This window comes from Chlamydotis macqueenii, chromosome 2 (genome assembly GCF_036417535.1).
Source record: "Chlamydotis macqueenii isolate bChlMac1 chromosome 2, bChlMac1.mat, whole genome shotgun sequence".
Lineage (NCBI taxonomy): Eukaryota > Metazoa > Chordata > Aves > Otidiformes > Otididae > Chlamydotis > Chlamydotis macqueenii.
Window position 1 is genome coordinate 93452518 of NC_141557.1, and position 18509 is coordinate 93471026.

Below are 18509 nucleotides of genomic sequence, written 5' to 3' on the forward strand. Positions count from 1 at the left end.
TGTCCTCATAGGACAGATGCTCCAGCCCTCTGATCATCTTCATGGGCCTCCTCTGGACCCTATCCAACACGCCCACGACCTTCTTATGTTGGGGGCTCCTGAGCTGGATGCAGTACTCCAGGTGGGGTCTCACAAGAGCAGAGTAGAGGAGGAGAATCACCTCCCTCGACCTGCTGGCTACACTTCTTTTGACGCAGCCCCGGATGCAGCTGGCTTTCTGGGCCAAATGTTGTTTTGCCTTCAGACATATAAATAAAATTGCCTGTTTCTCTGAATAAATAGCTATAAGACTGCAGTGTAACTTCTCGGACTTCAGCATCCACATTAGGGTTACAGTGGTAAATTTAAAAGACCAGATTTAGACACGTCTAGGCAAGCCTGAAGGGCTTCAGTTCTCTTTAAATTGCCAACTGGAGGCAAAATTACACCGTAGAAAGATGCAGCTTTTATGTTAAGCTCACATATCTGCTTCAGTGTTTTGACTTTTCTTTTAAATTTCAGTGTTAGAAAGTCTAGGATTTATCAGCACGACCATATCAGCAATGTTGCTGAAAGTCTGTTTCCAGTCAGAGTGGAAAGAATTTTAAAATCTCAGACACTCTTTCGGCTTTGCCATAATTTTTCGAGAACAAACTCTTTCTTACTACTCAACTCTTGACAACATTTATATTGATGTATATTGAAGAGTAAAAGTCTTTATTTACACAGTTCACTCCCTTTTTTTCCTATCAGCAAGTTAATCTCCAAGGGAGAGATTTTACAGATGAGCTCATTTAACAGCTCATTGCTACTGAAAGCGGCAGTTCATTCTTTCCCACTGCCAGTCAAGCAGTCCCACCTCTTCCACACACCAGCTTGAACGTTCAGCCAGCCAGCTCAAGCTCCATAAGTAGATTAAAAAAATATCTAGAAAAAAACCCAAGAGTTTATGATCTAATTCAGTTATAGCTAAACAGACTCACAAAGACAGGCACCAACAACAGGGCAACTGAAGCATACATCGGAAGCAGGATAAGCAAGAACAGCTCCTCCACTGGCAGCAAAGCTGTCGGAATGACTCAGCCTTCCTTGGAACATTGCCGCAACAACTCAACATCCAGCAGCGAACACATTTCCTACCTACTTCATGCAAACCACCCTATGGTAAACACAACAGTGAAGACTGAGTAGAACAACCACTAGTTACTACTTTTGATATGTGCCCTGCCAATCTTCCAAAAGATTCCAGTTTTTAATGTCAAGACCTACTAAATGGCATGTTTCAACTCTCTCATTTTTTATTTGTAGTTCTACTCTCTCTCTCTCCTTGCCATTTTAAGTGCTTTTTCCAGGCTGCTCTTTTGCACTTTGAAATCATATGGCAAAGTTTTTTAGGGTTTGGGGTTTTTTTAAATTGTGTTTGCTATCATGAACATCACAGTGTTTTTCTATCTGTTCATTTGAAAGCGGTTTTCTAAACATTACAAAAAAATAACGAGGCAGGTGAGGAATTATAAAAATCTCATTTTGATTCCACTTTTCAGAACCATAATCAATTCCAGATGGTTTTACTGTTGTATCGGGTTTATGTGGCAAGGTTTTGGTAGCAGCGGGCCTACAGGAGTGGCTTCTGTGAGAAGCTGCCTGAAGCTTCCCCCATGTCCAACAGAGTCAATGCCAGCCGGCTCCAAGATAGACCCACCCCTGGCCAAGGCTGAGCCCATCAGTGACAGTGCTAGCACCTCTGTGATCCTGCAGACTGTGGAGGACATCACGCTGGAGCAGGTGGATGTGCCTGAAGGAGGCTGTGACCCCATGGGAAGCCCATGCTGCAGCAGGCCCCTGGCAGGACCTGTGACCTTGTGGAGACAGGAGCCCAGGCTGGAGCAGGTTTACTCACAGGGCTTGTGACCCCAAGGGGGACTCACACTGGAGGAGTCTGTTCCTGAGGGACTGCACCCCATGGAAGGGACCCATGGTGCAGTTCGTGAAGAACTGCAGCCCGTGGGAAGGACTCACGCTGGAGAAGTTCATGGAGGACTCTCTCCCATGGGAGGGACACCACACTGGAGCAGGGGAAGAACATGATGAGGAAGGATCAGCACAGACAACACATGATGAACTGAATGCAACTCCCATTCCCCTTCCCCATTCACTGCCACGGGGCAAGAGGTAGAGAAATCAGGTATGAAGTTGAGCCCAGAAAGAAGGGAGAGGCGGGGGGAAGGTCTTTTAAGATTTATTTTCATTTTTCATTATCCCTCTCTGATTTGATTGGTAATAAATTAAATCCATTTCCCCAATTTGAGTCTGTTTTGCCCGTGACGGATTAGTGAGTGATCTCTCTGTCTTTATCTCAATCCACGAGCCTTTCATTATATTTTCTCCCTCGTGTTCAACTGAAGAAGGGTGAGCGACACAGTGGCTTTGGTGGACACCTGGCATCCAGCCAGGGTCAACCCACCACAACTGTATATTCCACAGGACACAGGGGAAATATCCCACAACATGCAGAGTTCTGTGAACAAAGAAAGTGTAACTGCCCTTCTTTTAGCATGCAGGCAGTCTTTGTAAAACCGACACAAAACCAAAAAACCCAAAACCAACTCATCACACATATAATACAACTGCTCACCTCAGAGCAAACTCAACCACTTCTTCCCTTCACTAAGGAAGCTGTCATCTACCTAAGCAGATAAATGACACCCTGATGCTTTTTTTCTACGTGAACATAGGTAAGCATAAACATGACAGACAGGGCTATTCCCTGTCCCAAGTCCAAAGGACTAGAACAGTGTTCTGTTTCCTCTAGAACCCCCAGCTGTGACATATATCCATGTAGATACATTTGGCATTAACATATACAGACTGCTAAACCACATGAAACAGAAACCTGGTGCTTAGCAAGACTATCCTTTTTTGAAGGGACAAAAGTACAAACTTTTAAGTAGAATCCTGGGGTAGGGGGGAACTGACCATCAGAATCAAGACTGCCACACATGGGTTAAAAGTACTTTCAGTGTGTCCTGCAACATTTCCTACACTGTTAATTTAAGGAAAACCACTAAATCTAAGACATCCAGAAGACTGTAGCTATGGATGGTGAAAATGCTTCTCCTATAGTTCACTTTTCCTGCCTTAATACAAAAGTTTCTTATGAGAAACTCCATTAATAAAAAGGCTATTCAGAAATAAAACTTTTCAAGATTCACTTGTGAAAATAGGTTTTTCAGAGCACATCATACTCTCTCCCTGCAGACAAAGTACTGCTCCTCTGACATGCTTCATGATGACACTTTCCCAAGAGATGACTCCTCAAAATATGCAACTTCTTCACCTTCTCACTTTATTATACAAAGTGCTGTTAAAATTTTGCTGGACAGTTTCATAACAATCATTCCTTTCAGAGGTGGCAGAAAAAGAAGTATCATTGTGTTCAAATAATACACATAAATACCAAAAAATAACTAATATTATGTAGCATATATTATTAGGCTCAAGGCTAGTGTCAGCTTAGTGCCTGGGGCTGCAGTTCATGCATATAAATCTAAACAAGCTCCTAAGCCTTTTCAACAAACGTATCTCACAGCAGGTTCTCCCAAAACTGAGGGTGAGTGTGGAAGGGAAAAGCAAAAGTGGAAAAGAAAACACTACCAACATCTCAGTCTTTCCCTGCCCCTCCCTATCATGTTTTTAAATAGGCCACACAGTTGATCTCTACCAAACTGTGGTAAGATGTGTTTACAGTCAGTACCTGGCTGTTAGACTTATAAGCCATGATACCAAATAATGAAAGTAATATTATAAACAGCAGAGAAAATGCTTAAGGGCTTTTTTTTTTTTTTTATGCTGGGCAAGTTTTACAAACCTGCAAGTCTGCTCTAAGAAAAAAGAGAAGGCGGGGGACAACCACCAAAACACACTATCTGAAACACTAAAAACATATATATATAAGTTATATGCACCTCAAAAATCAGAACTGTGTTTTTCTCATTCACAGTTGTTCCCACATTACAGTCAAACTTAACATTTTCTTTTGCTAGAAAATAAATTGTCCCATCAGGTAACTTGACAAAATGTAGATGCTTTTTCGCCTCCAGGGGTGTATTCAACAGCACTGCAAACGCCAAGCATCTTGGAGCCTGTGACCCAAAACGTTTGCCAAGAAGCACGCTTGAGAATTTGAGTCTACAAGGGTTACTTTAGGGACTGCTGACACCTAGTGCCAACACAAGTGGAGGCTTCTCTGGTGGGAAAAAAAACTAGGACGACAAGGCAGTTCAAGATGAGTCTTCAGAAAGTATGCTAACTGCAAGGGTAACCATGCTGAAATTGTCCTAGCATATAAACATTTAAGGGCATATTCAGTCTGCTATGGGACAAACTTCCCTCCTTCTCATGAAAAAAAAAAAAAAGCTACAGAAAAACATTCCCCTTCCCTATTACATGTAACTAAAGCTCCTGTAGAGTACATGTCCTCTATGTAAGACTTCTGCAAATAACTCCTAGAGAAGGCTGGAGTCAGAGCAAGGAACTCATATGGAATTTACAACCAGCTCCTAGCTTTAAGGCCCAGCAGCCTATTACATTTCTTGAGCAAGCTTCTTCAAAGATGACACAAGAACTGTTAAGTACGAAGGGAGAGAAAAGAAGATTGTGGGAACAAGATGCTTGTAGACTAGCCTAACATCTTGAACTTGTTCTTCAAATAAAGTGTTCTGCAATCACCTATCAAACGGGCCTATCGTGGAGACATCTAGGATTCTCAATGCAAACAGCAAGTGTGACTTAAGAACCACAGACAGGCATATAACTGTTTCCAAATCTTCACTCAGCAACACCATGAACAGCTTTCCCAGATTTCAGAACAGTGACAACAGTACAAGAAAGCTCTGTAACATACTGGTGCCAAGACACAGTTTACTATGGCATTATCACATGCAATTGCTGCACTTGGAGAACACTTTTTTCTACAACTGAAGAGAATTTCTGTATCTGTATCATGGCCTAGCAGATACCATAATAGATACCTTTAGTTAGAGAACACAGATACCACAATAGATATCTTTAGTTACAGAACACCAAATTGGTATACCAAAAACCCAGAATCGTTCTCGAATTCTAATGACAGGCATCCTCTCACTTCTCCAGTACAGCCAAAGGAACCAGAAAGGGGAGAAGACAACCATGCATGTTCTTCCTCTCTGTAAGCAGCAGCGCCATCCTGGTGGGGCAAAGCTCCAAATAAGAACAAATACACTCTACACCTTTGCAGCCCAGGGCAGAAGCACAGACATCCATAGTTCACAAGATGAAAATTACCATAAACAAATGTACTATGCTAGTCAGATACTGGTCTCACACTTAAAACAAGCCATGTTTACTCGTCTCCTTTATGCTTTTAATAAATGATTTATACATCATATTATTGGCAAGAAAGTATTCCTTGCTGTCTAAGGGGGAAAAGTAGTTATTTTAGGTTAATTAAGTTATTCCATATCAAAATATTTCAAAACATAGAAATTCAGGACTGGCATAGTGGGCTGCTAAAACAAAAAACAGCGCAAGTAATGAAATTACCATTACTTTTACTCATCACATAAAGTAGCGACAAACCAAAATAGCTGCAATCTTCATGCAAGATAACATACAGAAGGAATTGTGGAGGATTCAGATCCCAAAAAAGAACAGTACAATGGAGCAAACTGTCTCGTATTATCCCAAATTCCTGTGCAGCTAAACAAGCAGACTGCACTCATGCAAACAGAGTCCTGGCAATTAAACAGCTTTAAAATGCTTAACTGAAGTTAAAGCAGATACCATTAACTGATCCAACTCAAGGCTCCTCAGCGGCATAGATAAAATTAAGTTATCCTGTTACAGCTCTGAGATAATACAAATCAGGTAACAGCAAAATTAAAAAAAAAAAAAAAATTGAATAGGAAAACACTGTAAAGTGCAGAGTTGATGCCAGGCTGAGTTGAGGTTATTTACACAGGGAAGCCCACAGCTTCTTTCTTTCTCATATAGGGACCCAGAAAGAGATACAGGCAAATTGCTTGGAAAGCTACAGCAACTGGTTTGCTTAAGGCAGTCCATAGTTAGATATTTTGACATGATGCCAAAATCTTTCCAAGGAACTCAAACTAGAAGAGTTCTGGGAGCTTACTATCTTTTGCCCTGTCAAAAACTTACAGCACTTCAATGAACACAAGCTTCGTATGAGAAACACCAGTGCAAAGCAGAAGTATCAGACCCTGCTAAACAAAATTGTACTAAGCATGCACAGACACTCAGCAGTGCACCACAACCATAGTTACGAGATGACATCAGCACAACCTCCTTTAGTACCCTTATACTTATTCAGTGTAAGTACAGCTCAATTAACCAAGTTTAAATAAAAGACTGGACTTAGCCAAGTCGGGTAGTGTAGCAATATTGCAGATTTGTTAAAAATAAAGCAAGCAGGCCAATGCAAAGGAAAGTCTTAAGCTTTGTGTGGCAACTAATCGAAACTTCCCATCAGTACCAAATCATGCTTACGTTCTTCCAGTACTCATCTGAAGGTAAAGACGGTTGTATCTCGCCTCTTTATAAAAACAGAGAGAGTGTGTACTCTGTCTGTCAGTCTATTCAGTCTTAATTATACTTCTGTGGACAAAAGAGACCAGAAACATATCTCCCCTGACCTTTTCCAGCATATGACAACACTTCAGAATAGAAAGCCAAGAAAATCTCTTCTTCCCATGAAGAAGAGATTTCCTCTCTTCTTCAAGAGACAAAACACATTCTCCAGTCCATCCTATTCACACTAGAAATAGCTGAAAATATCCTTTGTCAGTACATCCAGGAGTACTACTTTTTTGTTTCTGATATACAACTCCAAAGATGTGTCTGACGTATAAGCACAGACTGGCTTTGTCAAAGGAATAAAACCAGGAAAATGTGTAATTCAAAAATCAGAAGCCTTGACAAGTTTGTTAGAGGGTTTTTGTTTCTTTGTTCATTTCTCTCTCTTGCTCACATAGGAAGGTCAGTTTTAGTCAGTTCTTCAGTTTTGTCTCTATGTATATATCCATTAAATCAATCATCTATGTCATTTTCCAGTGGGGGGAAGGGGTCTTCGTTGTTTTGCTTAAAAAAATAGAGCAGGTTTAAAAAAAAAAGTCTTTGACACAAAGCAATCCAAGCGTGCCAAATGTACATAATATTTAATAAAAGTACAACTTACTGATCTTCTGTGCTTTCACATATCTATTTACCTCAGCTATGTCGTATTTTTTGCATTTTCAAACAACTAACTAAGACAGGTTTTAACTAGTCTACAACACAGGGAAAAGGAGTTTCCCAGACTGTTTATCACCACAAGCAATATTTGTAAGTTAAGTAAACACCTTTACTTTTTAAAGTTCAAACTGAGTTTGCAACGCTTGATACTTTAAGAAGAAAAAGCAAAAATCAGTATACTGAGAAACACCCCTCAAGACACCTTTCCCCCTCCCAGATCACTTGCAGAGCCAAGCTGCTGTTTCACAACACTTGATATGCATTCTACAGCTCAACAAGAGTTAACATTCACCCAAGACCTCACTGGAATACCCTCTGACTTAAGAGCATCTCAGAACCACAGCACGGTGAAACCATGGACACAAGAAACCAACAGAGAAAACACATCTGCTCCCACTTGATTACACAGAGCACCTCTCCACACTGCAGGGCTGCAACTTGGGAGCTTTTTTTTTTTTTTACAGCTGTCTTACACACGGTTTTTACAGTGCAGGCAAAGTTTACCCCACACTCCTGTGATGCCCTGACAGCCAGTGGTTTGTCCCTGGCGCTGCTGCAGCCAAAGTCACACCCACCTGCTGCAAGGAGAGTTTCACAGAATCATAGAATAGTTTGGGTTGGAAGGGACCATCAGAGATCATCTAGTCCAACCCCCCTGCAAGGAGCAGGGACATCCCCAACCACATCAGGTTGCTCAGAGCCCTGTCCAACCTGGCCTTGAACGCTTCCAGGGATGGGGCATCCACCACCTCTCTGGGCAACCTGTTCCAGTGTTCCACCACCCTCATTGTAAAAAAAAAGTCTTCCTGATGTCTAGTCTGAATCAACCTCCCTCTATTTTAAAAGCCCTCGTCCTGTCACGACAGGCCCTGCTAAAAAGTTTCTCCCTGTCTTTCTTATAAGCCCCCTTGAGGTGCTGGAAGGCCGCTGTAAGGTCTCCCCGGAGCCTCCTCTTCTCCAGGCTGAACAGCCCCAACTCTCTCAGCCTGTCCTCACAGGAGAGGTGCTCCAGCCCTCTTTGTGGCCCTACCCTGGACCCGCTCCAACTGGTCCATGTCTTTCCTGTGCTGAGGGCTCCAGAGCTGGACACAGCAGCGTAAAAAGAAAAAACAAAAAACCCACAAAGAAGAGGCTGGGGGGAGTACAAACAGGCGCCTGACGATTTCAAACGTTCCGGTCCGCAAACCCTCCCCGCCCCGCCGCTCCCCCCGACCCCGCCACCGCCGCGCAACAAGTGAGATGGCGGCCGGCGCCGCGCCCCAGCTGCGGGCGGGAGAGGGGCGAGGGCCGAATCCCGCCCCTCCCCGCTGCGAGCCGCGCACCTCGGAGGCGGGGAGGGGGAAAAACAGCCACCTCCCTTCCTCCCGGGCTACCCACGGAGTCCCTTCCTGGCCGGGGCGGGCACTCACCCACTGGCTGCTGAAGTAGTCCAGCCCCCGGCAGATGAGGCGGGCGGCCTGGGCCAGCAGCACCTGGACGCCGAGGGAGCTGCCCAGGCAGTAGAGCCCGTAGAGCAGCGGCCCCCCGGCCCCCAGGAGCAGCAGGAGCCGCCGCCGCCGCAGCACCTGCTCGCCCAGCGCCTCCACCCCGTAGTCGGCGAAGCAGATGGGGAGGAGGAGGGCGGCCAGCAGGACGGGAGTGCGGGAGCGGTGCAGGCGGCCGAGCCAGCGGCGGCCCAGCGCCGTCAGGGAGCTCTTGAAGGGGTGCAGGAAGGTGCCGCAGAGCACGGCCCAGAGCAGCGGCCGCAGAAAGGCCTCCAGGATGAAGTAAACCAGGACGGCGGCACCGCAGCACAGCCCGGCGAACAGCAGCGCCCCGGTGTTGTAGAAGGCCTGCTTGATCGGCTTCTCCAGCCGCGGCAGCGACATCCCCGCCGCCCCGCCCGGGCCGCCCAGCGGCAGCCGCGGCATGGCCGCCGCCGCGCCCTCCGGCCCGCCGGTAGAGCCGCCCGGCCGCCGCTTCTGCGCCGGTGAGCCCGGAGGGGCCGCCGCCGGGGGCTCTCCGCTGTCAGCCATGGCGCCCGCTCCCTCCCTCCCGCCCAGCGCCGGGCACAGCTCCGGCCGCCGCTGCCGCCACAGGCGAGGGCGCGGAGAGCCGGCCGGGGGGCTGCCGGGCTTGGCGCGGCTCCGAGAGACGGGCGTGCACCAGCCCGGCGGGGAAGAGGGAGTTGCCGGCGGGAAGGGGTGCTGGGAAATGTAGTTCTGCTCCGGGAGAGGCGGCGGCCGCGCTCCGCCCCCCGCGGCGGGGCCTGCCTCGGAGCTCGCTTATCGCGCCCTGCCCGCTTCCAGCGCTGGAAGGGGCTCTCCAGCGCCTTCGTCCCTCCTGCCGAAGCAGGCTGGTGGGAGCTGGGGCTCGGGAGAGGCCGGCAGCAGGCTTCACCCCCTCATCCCCACTCGCAGCTCCCTGCTGCTTTCGTCTCTGGAAGCTGGCAGCGCTCGGGAATTTGCAGGGTCATTGCGAGGTGGAGCGTGAGACTGGTTAGGCCAGCTGGAGAATTTCATCTTGTCTGAACCTGCTCTGGCATCAAATTATTTAATAAGGAAGCATGTGCACTTTTACTGGGAATTAATTGGCCTACTGAAAAAGTAGTTGTTCCACCCAGTTTTTTAGACCTGACATTGGTGATATTACAGTGCATCAATTTTTTTTGTTGGTTTTTTTTTGTTGTTCTTGGGTTTTTTTTGTTGTTCTTGGTTTTTTTTTTTTTTTTTGCAAATAATCTGGGGAGGAGCTAATTTCCTGCATCTGGCATTCACCAGACCTCTGTGTTCATGCATGAGGATGACAGCTAGCATTCTACAGGTGGTCTAAATATCTCTCTAACAAATATGCTTGTTGCGAGCAAGTTTTCTGAGGGCTGGAATCCACGACAGTTGCACTTGCTCAGTGCTGGCACTATGCCTCTCAGAGTTTTCCTTTCACAGCTTAGCACAAGCTTTCATCAGGCACTAAAGCTACTCATACCACTAGCATAAAACCCACAGAGGGATCGTCCTCTTTCTGCCAAATGAGAGGTGTAGCACATCCTCTACAAGTTATTACAGAGGTTGTATACTTTCTGAACTTGTGAAAAGTACATAGATACAGGAGATTCCCCCCCCCTTTTTTTTTTTTTTCCTTTTTAGGATTTACATGCAAACTCAACGTTACATAACTTCAATGGTAGATTTGTATCCACCAGGACTTTGTTGAAGTGTTTCTTACATGATGCAGATGTCTAAAAGCTGAAATTGCGCTGAGCACAACTGTTTTTAACTTGCAAATACAGTAGTTCAGAGCTCAGCTTTTAAAGGCAAAGCAATTTAAAGACAGATTATAGCTGAAACCTATTCCTATCGTCATCCCGAGGAGGAAAAGTAGAGGTTTTTCCACACACTTCCTGTAACCGCATTGCATCTTAACAGCTGTAGGTGGGGCTGAGCCCAGCTCGTTTACTACAGCTTTTGCATTGCGGTCCCAACTTTTCCATGCTACAAAGCCTTTCCTGCCAGCTACACACTCCTTTGTCCTTGCAGAGGTCCCTCTCTGCTCCTGTGGCTGCTTGTTTCCCATTGCTGAACAGGTCATGTGTAGGTTCCAAGTGCTTTAATTTCATGCAGTGGAGGCATTTATGGACCTGCAGGTACCTCATTTGATCCTGATGGTGACAAGGCATTACGTGCAGTTGTCCGTATAAGAAGCTTTTGTTGCACCTTAAAACAATACTGTCACTCCCTGCTCTTTGATCAGATAGGTCTGCCAACTAACAGGGTGTTGAAACAGGTGACAAGCACGCATCGCTACCTGACTGTTTTCTCTTCAGTTCCTGCAGAGCAGAGGAAGCATGCCAGGAAGACTCTGATGGCTCATCAGAATACATGTATTGCATTAAAGTTAAATTAGCAAGCGTCAATCAAAATTTACACGAGGGGGAGTTTAGAATACAAATCCTTCTGTTAGATAAACAGAGATGCCAGCAAATCAGATCTTCGTAGGCACATCCTTATTCCTTTGATTTTTCTGAACAGACTCAGGCAGTCATGTTCTTCACAAACAGAAATTAATGTCACCTCTTTGACTTGAGTGGAGCTATAAATATGATTTACATAAGCTGAGGATTTGGTCCCTACTGTAGAAAACCTTTCCTTTCAAATTCTGTATTTTGCTATTCATTGTAAACAACTAAACATACTAGAAATGGTTTTTCTTAAAAAAAAAAAAAACAAACACAAACTCACAATGCAATAAAATAAATATTTCTAACTCATGTATTACCCCAACACAAACACTGAAGAATAGAGACTTGACCATAAACATCAGAAAACAGTCTCTGAGGTGACAGCTGAGGGAGCGAGCATGATCTTCACAAGACACATCTCAAGCTCTGAAAACTTAATTCCACAACAGATTTCAAACAGTGACTGCAGCCTCAACAGCTGGTTTTGTTTAAGATTTGAAATGGTATGTGATTTTAGATTAGTTCCAATTTAGGTTTAAGTTGCATGGATACACTGTGGTTTAGGTATTTTTATGGCCATAAGTAGTGCATCTCAGGGTCCTATACTAATAAAAGTTCTCCCATAGTCCCTTTGGATGTATTTTTGCTATTAATTCTTCAAGAGTGACGAGGGCAGCAAAGGAATCCTTTTGTGTCAATGTAGAAAACATGTATGTGCCTCAACGTACACGTGTGGTAAGTACTTATAGTCCTCAGTGCTCTCCTGTATGAACAGAAATATAAAATGGGGTATGAATGAGTGAGAGAGCAGCTTGTAACTCCTGTCTCCTGCTGCACTGACACCCAGGATTTTGTGCACGGAACTGAAAATTTCCCAGTCCCATTCAAGAGATCCCAGCCACCCGTAGTTCTTATTCGCTTGATGTGCAGTCAGCACAGCCCAAGGTTCAGGCTGTCTTACACGCGATACCAATACCAGGTACTGAGGTGGCCATGGAGCAGAGGAGACAGACAGTGCTGGCAACACCAAGTTGATTTCAATGATTTCTACCTGAAATAACCACATGAAATTAAGAAGTAACTCAGTATCGAAGCCACAAGGTGTCAGCATCAGCCTGCATATTTAGAAGATAACTCTGTCCCTGCCTGAGAGACTAATTGTCTTAACCTGTGTTACTGAACATTAATGAATGTTCAGTTAAGACTAATCTCACTCCATTAATTCACCTCAGTTTAATGACAAAGTGATATTCTCTTCAGATGAATGCAAACTACTCAATGTAAGCTACGATAATTTCAATAGCAGCAGGAGCAAAGAAAAAATATGTCATCTTTAAAGTTCATCATTAAGACATAAATTTTGCATCTTTAGGTCATCGGTACATACGTTGCGTATACTTAAGGCCTCTGTTGATCATGATCACTTGCATAGTGCACAGGTAGCTGACATCCACGAGATCCGTCCTTTTGTGCAGCTTGCAACTACAGCGTAGCAATACGACAAACACAACAAACACCGTGTAAAAGGAATACGTTTCTTGGTGCCTTGAGCCAGCTGCTCTTCTCAGTCCCCCAGCAAGGAGCTAAAATACCTGCTCAAACCCGAGAGATCTCAGAGGCTGAAGCATCCCCGTTTGAGACTTCTACAGCTGCTCTTGCTTACTGAATACTATGAGAGTTCCTCCTCTCTGTTCCCAATCTTGAATATAATCACAGCTTTTCTGAAAAAGCCTGTTCGACTGCTTCTCTGTCTGACCAAGCAATGGGGCAGCAAGGGCAGTAGATAGAGAGCACTCAAATTTGTACTATTGGCAACTTGACTATAGTTGCATCAAATAGGTTACAAAAACACAGCATGATGGTGAATAAGAAAACAAAATGTAAGCCCTCACACCTGTTAAGTTGCTACTGTCACCAGCCTCACTGACTTTAATGGAATTACTCAGGGTAATAAATTCAAGCCCGTGGCACAGGAAGGAATTGTTAAGACAAGGCAGCAGCAGAGACTTTTTAGCCTCACAGAGACCTTTTTTGCCTTTTATAAATGACATACCATATTTTTTTTTAGACTAAAAAGGCATTTATTATAACAGGTTTATAAATATTGTTGTCTGTCACTGTCAGATAGCTAACAAGGCTCACTTGAACACCAACATTTAGTATAAAACAGATGTTACAAAGCAATATTTTAGGGCATGCACTGATTGTGAAGTAGTCCCGTAGGTCACCACAATTCCATTATGTATTCATTCAGTGTTATTTTTCTGAAGAGTGTAGTGCATGAATACAAAGAAGTTTGATGATTACTTCTGGACTACAAAACCTCAGTTCTGCACTCCTACCCGACCAAGTGCTCATTGACTTCACATGGATGCTGGGTACTGGCATACAGAACAGAGCCTAGCATAAAGAATGCAGAACACCACTTAGCAGTTACAGTTACAAGTTGCTTATTTGCAAGTTTTATCTCTGTATTAGTGTTGAGAACACTGAACAAAGTCAAAAGGCAGAGATGACATTTCAGGTTCAACCATAACACTTCGTGTAATACAAACAAAGCGACAAGAGTTAACATAGTTAAGACAGCCTGCTTACTTGCAAAGAGGTTAAAGCAAACCAGACGTCAGGATATATTAAGGCAGAAATACCAAGGCATAGCAAGCATCTCTTTTAACCTAACCAGAAGTCAGGATGCTTGAAATATGCTAACAAAAAATGTATCTGCCTAAATAAAGGCTGGGGACATCATATTCAAATATCAGGGTCCCACTGTTTCATTTTTCTAATTAGTTATTAGGTTTGGAATTTCATCCTTGACTTTCTGTCAAGGACTTGAATGATACTTCCAGCTTTAGACAAAATCTGTTATGGTAATTTTTTCTATTGTAATTTTTATCACCAACTGTGACAAACTGAAAAATAAATAATTGCTTTATATGCAAGCAGTCCAATATTTCAGAAGCACATATATTTTGAACTTAAGATTTTTTTCCTCCTAGATTTAAATACGGCATTTGGGCTTCCTTTCCTATTATCCTAATACTCCGTATGACAATGTTTTCTTGACTTATGGCACTTATCCTTATTTCATCTTGTTTGGGAAAAAAATGTAAATAATACTGTAAAAACACTAATGTGAGGCTAATTTTTCTACTGAAGAAGGTAACAAAGTTTGTATACAAAAACTGCGTACATAATACTCTAGCAAGTAACATCAGGTTTCTGTATAGTCTTCTGGGTCACTCTGCCTCCCCAAAAAAAAAAAAAATCAGATAAGAGTCAGGGAACATGTAGTATTCTGTGTTTTGTCATCTTTTATCTCCAAAGCAGAATCTACCCTTCTGTTTATAAATTGTTATCCAATTCTCAAATTTACACACACACACACAAAAATACCTTCAGCAAATTTACATTGCCTACATACTAATTCTGGGAAGAATATTTTTCATTAATCTAAAGTTTGCAGAACAATCTTGTGAAAAATCAGCAAGAATATTTTTATTCCTTGACACACAACCTAAGTGAATTGTTCCTTTATTTAGTCTACTAATACCATCTTATAAAATTGAACTGAATTATGTCAAGCTTAAGAGAAAGTTGTGAAACTAAATCAGGCAACACGTTGCAATCACTATTTTCCATTAAGGGTTCACTGCCCTGACTAGGCATTGAAGCCATAGGAGATTTGCAGCTGCTCAGTACTTTTAAAAAATCCAATTACTCCTTTAAAAATTGCAAACGTAAATGTGACTATTATTTAGAAACAGCTCAGAAAAGTACTGCTACTAGGTAATTCTGTAACACTCTAGTCTGTGAAGAGCGCAGCACCTTTACAGAAAGTTTCTTAAAAATCTTTAAAAATGTCCTTGTAAGGACATTACTAAATAGCTGCTAATGGCAGATCTAAACTAGCCTATGTGGAGCAGCAGCTGTTCTAAAATACGGTCTGTGAAGTCCTGCACATACACCAGCCTCGCATCGGTTTGAAAGAACATTCCTACTTAGATAAATAACACAGAAGTAGGGCAAATGCAACGGTTGTGAATGACTATGAAGCTGCTTCAGAGGAAGTTCATTCAGGTTGGACATTAGGAAGGTGTTCCTCCCTGAGACGGTGGTCAATCACTGGAACAGGCTCCCCAGAGAAGCGGTCACAGCACCAAGCCTGTCAGAGTTCAAAGAGCATCTGGACAACACTCTTAGTCATATGGTTTAGTTTTAGGTAGTCCTAAGGAGCAGGGAATTGGATTCAATAATCCTTACGGGTTCCTTACAACTTGAGATATTGTATGAATGCAATTCAAACTACTTAGCAATCCAAGAAAAAAAAAAATATCCAAAACAAACCCTGTCCCTTTCTTTGTGGCAGATTCATTGCTATTTCCAACTCAAATCACAGATTTTCAAAGCAAGTAATGTCTTTTAAGTCTGCTTTTTCACACCTATCAACTCCACAAGCTGCACGCGTCCTCCTTGACATTTCAAAATTACACTGGTTTTGCCTCACTATCTGAGCCCAAATTAGATAAGTTAAATAACAAAGTTCAATATACATAATTTTACCAAACCCACTTTAAAAATAAAGAAAAAATAGAATGGAAGCTACCTAAGTGATCATTTCATACTAATAAAACAGGTTTAGAAAAAGAAGGTTTACCTAGATCTTACTCAGTATCTGTAAAAAAGTCAGATACCTCAACATATAAATTGCACAGAAATAAGTAGATATGAAAAAGATGTGGTAAAAAGTTGACATATGGCCAAAAAAAAAAATTGTTTTGATTTTTTTTTTTTACTCAGGAAATTGAGGTTTTCTTTAAAACCTTCCAGTTAGATCCATATCTGTGCTGGGCAGGCTGTGGGCAAGCTGCATTAGGCCCTAACACACCACTGCAGAAATTCCAATAATGAAATTTTAATTAGGGAAACAGACAATGTACAATGCAAGCTGTTAAGAAAAGATGTAGAGCTTCTATCTTTTTGACACTCCAGCTGCTGCAGCAGCAGTTTGTAAAATGGCCAGGGAGCAGATACGTTGGCAGCAGCTGACTGTCACCACTGCCTACAGGGTCTGGACAGGTTTTCATACCTCCGGAGAAAAGGCCAAGCCTCTAGCTCCTACCTTGGGGTTTCATGGGAGTGCACATCTTGAGGCATAGTCTGACCTTGCGCCCACACCAGCCCTTACACAGCTAGGGCCTGCAGAAAAGCTGAAGTCTCCTTAAAGTCAAGCTGTGTTCCTTCTATTCAGATCAAGTAATATTTGTTGTGATTTAGTGCCAGACGTGTTCTGACACATATAAACACAACAAATCAGAAGTATGCCAAAACCATTAGCCCTTCCTTGCCATTCAGCCTTACTACCGGTCTCTCCACTCTTCCATCCCAAACTGTTTGAGGTCACCTGTGCCTCGCTGTACAGCACTCAGACTGCTTTGCCTGCTCATTACGCACTGCGCAGTACGGTAGAAATGGAGTATGCCAATTCATGCAAGTTGTGTACGTACACAGCTCCATGAAGCACCACAACAACTGTAACAGTTAAACGCATTTCTACTTCTATCATAAACCTAAGGCTCTACACCAGTTATACATCATATAAGTATTAGCACTCTCGCAATAGATATCTCTGAAAACATGTTATACTAGACCTTTTGTAGTTCTGTGAAATACATGTTTCCTTCTCCTAAAGCTACTACCCAATACTTTTATTTGGGAAACTATTTCAAGATGTTAAAAAAAAAAATGAAAGGGAGGAGGCAGGAAGTACACCACTACACATCACTGGCAAACCAACAAAACCACAGAGTCACAAAATGCAATTTAAATGCTAATAGAAGTTACCAAGCTTTCATATAAGCTTTAATTCTGTCTCTAGAGTACAGCACAGTGCAAACTTCTAGTGGTCTCAGAAGGGATCAGAAAGACCAGGAGGTTTCCTCAGATTAGGGAGACCACAAGTGTTTATTTTCTCGCTATCCAAGTATTGCAAAACCAATTAAGAAAGACAAGACCACCACAGAGGGATTTCAACTTTTTCTCACCAATATGTTCTCTTTCAAAACCAGAGTATTTCTCTTATAAAAATAGAATTTTGAAGAAAGCATCACCCTGTATCCAATGACATTATCAAATCAGCTGGGCTTTTTTTTTTGGAGAGGAATCAATTAGCATCTAGGAGTACCTCACCTATACATAATTATTCAATTACAGCAAAGAAAAAAATTACTTTCTGAAGGTCTGTCCTCTCCACTTATTTTTCTCTTTCCTATCCTACTTAATATTAATGTAATTTCAGGCCTAGCTTATTATTTGTAGCTGGGTGCCAGTCAAACACTACAGTCAAAAAACAAGGTCCCTTTGCAAAAGGCACTGTCACAAATAAAAGAAACTGATTTCTCTTCCAACTGCCTTACAAACATTCTGGAGAAGACGGACAGAGTGAGCAGAGAGTGTTAATATGGTTAACATAACAAGCAGTAGTCACAACTGAATTTTCTGTATGGAAAGACATTAATGCTGTATGGTCTTTGCCAGTCCTATCTTTCTAATTAATAACAAAAGTTAAATTTCCAAAGGACACTATACTCTAAACATGCACTTTCTAAACTCTATGCCTCTGTATTAGGTTACTCTGCAGCAAGTAATTATCAGAATAAAAGCACTTAGGAAATGCATTCTTTAACAGCTGCTTGCTAGTAGCCGCCATAAAGAAAATAAAAATGATTTGATTTGGAGAAAGAAATGTCTGCCTTCTTTTCCAAAGGAGGCCTTTTCCTCTAGCTTGTGTTGTTACCTGTTAATTAGAAAAATAATAAAAAAACCTATTTGAAATGCCATAATCACTTTAAAATTTCTTTGAAGAAAGTTATTTTATTGTAATTTTGTATAGCAGGGATCAATCTTACTTTTCAATATTAAAAAGAAAAATAATAAAAAAAAAAAAAACACCTTCCATGGCAAGTTACTATGCTCACTCAAATGTTAAGACTTACCAAGTATCATATGAAGTTAAATACCACTGACTTAAAGCCTTTTCATTTCTCTTACGGCCTTTTTCCTCTCATATTTCTTCCCCACTAGTGATTTCTGAACACTTGTACCTTCTTTGTTTGTCAACTTGAATCTCTAATTTCTGCTTTTCCCACTCTAAAGAGCAACACGCAGACAAACTCAGTGCTAAACTCACCCATCAGTTGAAATGCCAAATAACAGACTGTTTTGTTACTTGTTGTGGCCTTTTATTTCCTCTCATTTGATTAGAAGTATTTAATTAGTGCTAATTAAGTACTTGGAAGCTTGGGTG

General features: G+C 42.5%; 1 protein-coding gene across 2 annotated transcripts in view; it reads right to left on the bottom strand.

Moving 5' to 3' along the window:
• TMEM245 (transmembrane protein 245) overlaps positions 1-9281 on the bottom strand; it is an 86524-nt gene extending 77243 nt beyond the window's left edge. For both annotated transcript variants that reach the window (XM_086740443.1, XM_086740442.1), the window contains exon 1: positions 8676-9281. In XM_086740443.1, coding sequence (XP_086596569.1) covers positions 8676-9281 — 606 coding nt within the window. The remainder of the gene's footprint in view (positions 1-8675) is intronic.
• Between the last annotated feature and the right edge of the window lie 9228 nt (positions 9282-18509).